Source organism: Vollenhovia emeryi, unplaced genomic scaffold (assembly GCF_000949405.1).
Source record: "Vollenhovia emeryi isolate VEMERY1.0 unplaced genomic scaffold, V.emery_V1.0 DF944408.1, whole genome shotgun sequence".
Lineage (NCBI taxonomy): Eukaryota > Metazoa > Arthropoda > Insecta > Hymenoptera > Formicidae > Vollenhovia > Vollenhovia emeryi.
Genome location: NW_011961958.1, coordinates 1 through 2,561, shown reverse-complemented (window position 1 = coordinate 2,561; position 2,561 = coordinate 1). Strand labels below are relative to the sequence as shown.

General features: G+C 36.0%; 1 protein-coding gene across 1 annotated transcript; it reads right to left on the bottom strand.

Annotated features, from left to right (window-relative positions):
- Positions 1–925: 925 nt before the first annotated feature.
- LOC105563382 lies at positions 926–2,356 on the bottom strand. The gene is made up of 2 exons (XM_012014946.1): positions 1,092–2,356; positions 926–977 (listed from the first exon to the last, which is right to left on the bottom strand). Exons 1-2 carry the CDS (start codon positions 1,445–1,447, stop codon positions 926–928), a joined length of 408 nt encoding a protein of 135 aa, XP_011870336.1. The 5' UTR covers positions 1,448–2,356.
- Positions 2,357–2,561: the final 205 nt, after the last annotated feature.

The following is a 2,561-nucleotide window of genomic DNA, read 5'->3' as shown; positions in this document are numbered from 1 at the left end:
CAACGTGGTCAATTGGGACCGTGGTCAATTGCAACGTGGTCAATTGGGACCGTGGTCAATTGCAACGTGGTCAAGTGAAAAGTCAAGTGAAAATGCTGGTCTGATCGACGACGACGACGACGACCGGGACGAAGGCGACGACAAAGACGACGACAAAGACGTTTCTTAATCCAAAATTTAACAAATCTGACATTTGCATTGCAATACCTCCACTCCTGGAGCACGTAGGAGAAAAGTAAAAACACTTTTATTATGCAAATCGTACCCAAGCTATCGATTAAGCGCAGTCTCAATTTCGTCGGATCAGCCGTTGTTGAGATCCGAAAATCTGAGGGCCCGTCAACTCGTGTACTCGCGTAAACTTACACGGTCGGTCTCGCACGCATGTACTAGCTACGCTTACACTTGGCGCGAGACACTACCGTGTCTCGTGATCATTGCCAAACATATCATCTTGAATCAAAATTCCACCTTCGTTCCGAAACGATAGATTTATGTGGTTTGATCCAATATTCGTTAAAGCAGCATTTACATTTGGCGTTAAGTTTGGCGTTACGTTTGACGTTACGTTTGATGCAACATCGTTGAATAATACATCAATATTGGTCTTATCGATTGTCTTGGCCATTTCATTGTCATTGTTAACGACCATATGTATACTCATTTATTAGTTTTATGTTCGTAAGTACTTGTAAAATATTATATTCTATTATACTTGCAAAAATATTATACTGATTTCTATTTGCTACAATTTACAGACGCATTATCAAGATTTTTATTAGAATATTTACAACGAAGAGCTGTTTGTACAATAAAACATAAAATGGAGACTTTTCTTTTGAATACGTTTTGATTTTGCTTTTGACGAAACCTCTATAACAGCGATACCTATGTGTATTTCGATAATTTATGATAGCTTTTATAATTAAAAATTGATTGTATCTCTGATAGAAATAAGCTGCCGGTTAATTGACAAGCTACAAAAAAGTTCACTAATATATTAGATTACTTTTGTAACAAAACCATTTGTATTTAAACTTAACATTCAACAAAAATGTATTTGAGAAAACTGATAATGGTGTTATACATACTTTTCTTCAGATTCAGTACAAGAAGCATTCAAGTACTCCTCTTCCCACAGTTCGGCTTCTTCTTTCCCAACAATAAAGTCTTTTTTTATTTTGCACTTAAATTTTTTCCATTCGGGTTCAGGAGCACTCGATGGGTCGTTTCTCAAAGTGAGACAATTTTTAGGTGACCAGAATACAAACCCATTTTTCACCCACTGATGAGGAACATACGAATATTTTACTTTTGTTGTAGTACTTTTTTTGTAATTATGGCAACAATTGTGAAATGATCTCCCATTTTGCCAGCGAATTTGCGAGAAAAACTTGGTACAGGATAAAACACGTCTGTACTCGACCACGTCACACGGTGAACTCATGTTTGTTAATGTTTACGTTCGCAGCGCCGCTGGATCGCAAATGTTTCTCGATATACATATAGTATATGCATATCGATCCAGCGTTCTCAACTTTGAAGTCAATATAACTTATAAGTAGGAAATTCGGACTTATTAGTCAAAATACCTTATCGAGCGATAAAAGGACCCGAAAGTCAACGAGTTTAAAGTAAAAATGCCCTGAATAAGGAAATCTGCCCTCAAAGTTTGGTATTTGGCCTTTGCAGTAGGGAAATTCGACTTACAGGTCGAAATTCAGATAAAAATGGTAAATCAGCCATTATTATGAGAAATTGTATGTCCGCCATGATATAGTAAAACGCTTCCTTAAAATTAGGCATTATGAAATAAATTATATTATATCTCTCGAAGGTGACTAAGGATAAAAGTGACTAAGGATAAAAGAAAATCTATTTCACGATTACTTTTCACAGAAGTATAAGATTAAAATATTTTTATTGTGCTAAATGCAAAACACATTATTGTTAAATAATTAACGATTATTTCATAATTGCTTAAATTATTTGTTTTCGAAAGCGCGTTGGTTTTAGCGTAGTAAAATAAAAATCTGTACAGAAAATTTTCTTTCGCACTTATATTTCTGTCACATGTTACACGATATTCAGTTTCAAAACTGCAGTACTGATGGACTCTGTCAATATTTTATTCCGGGTTTCTGCGACTGGTTGGAACTATACGTTGTAATTGTACCATGGACACTCGTGTAGATAGAACTAGTGTGGAATATATTTCATAATGTAGCAGCACTGCCATCAAGACACCAAAAAAAATGCTGTATCGCCAAAAGAAAAGAGGGTAAAACTTCACAAACACGGACCCAGCCCCAATGACCTTGACCTTGGCATATGTTGTCAAGGTCACCTTACTGAATGATCTTCAGAAGGTTTTAGCCATCGCTCGTTGTTTGTTAAAAAGTTATAAAGAAAAGAAGTTTCCACGTGAGGCCATCCTAAACGTACATGATATCATGAACTACATAGCATTTGCGAAATTTCTTTTCTCCATAACTTTTTAACGAACAACGAGCGACGGCTAAAACTTTCTGAAGGTCACTCAGTAAGGTGACCTTGACAAC

What these genes read in the sequence shown, in the direction of transcription:
- LOC105563382 (XM_012014946.1), bottom strand. Translation starts at nt 1,447, where the DNA reads ATGAGTTCACCGTGTGACGTGGTCGAGTACAGACGTGTTTTATCCTGT. An exon ending in TGTACTGAATCTGAAGAAAA is followed by an intron (nt 978 to 1,091) that starts GTATGTATAACA and finishes ACTTTTTTGTAG; the next exon opens with CTTGTCAATTAACCGGCAGC.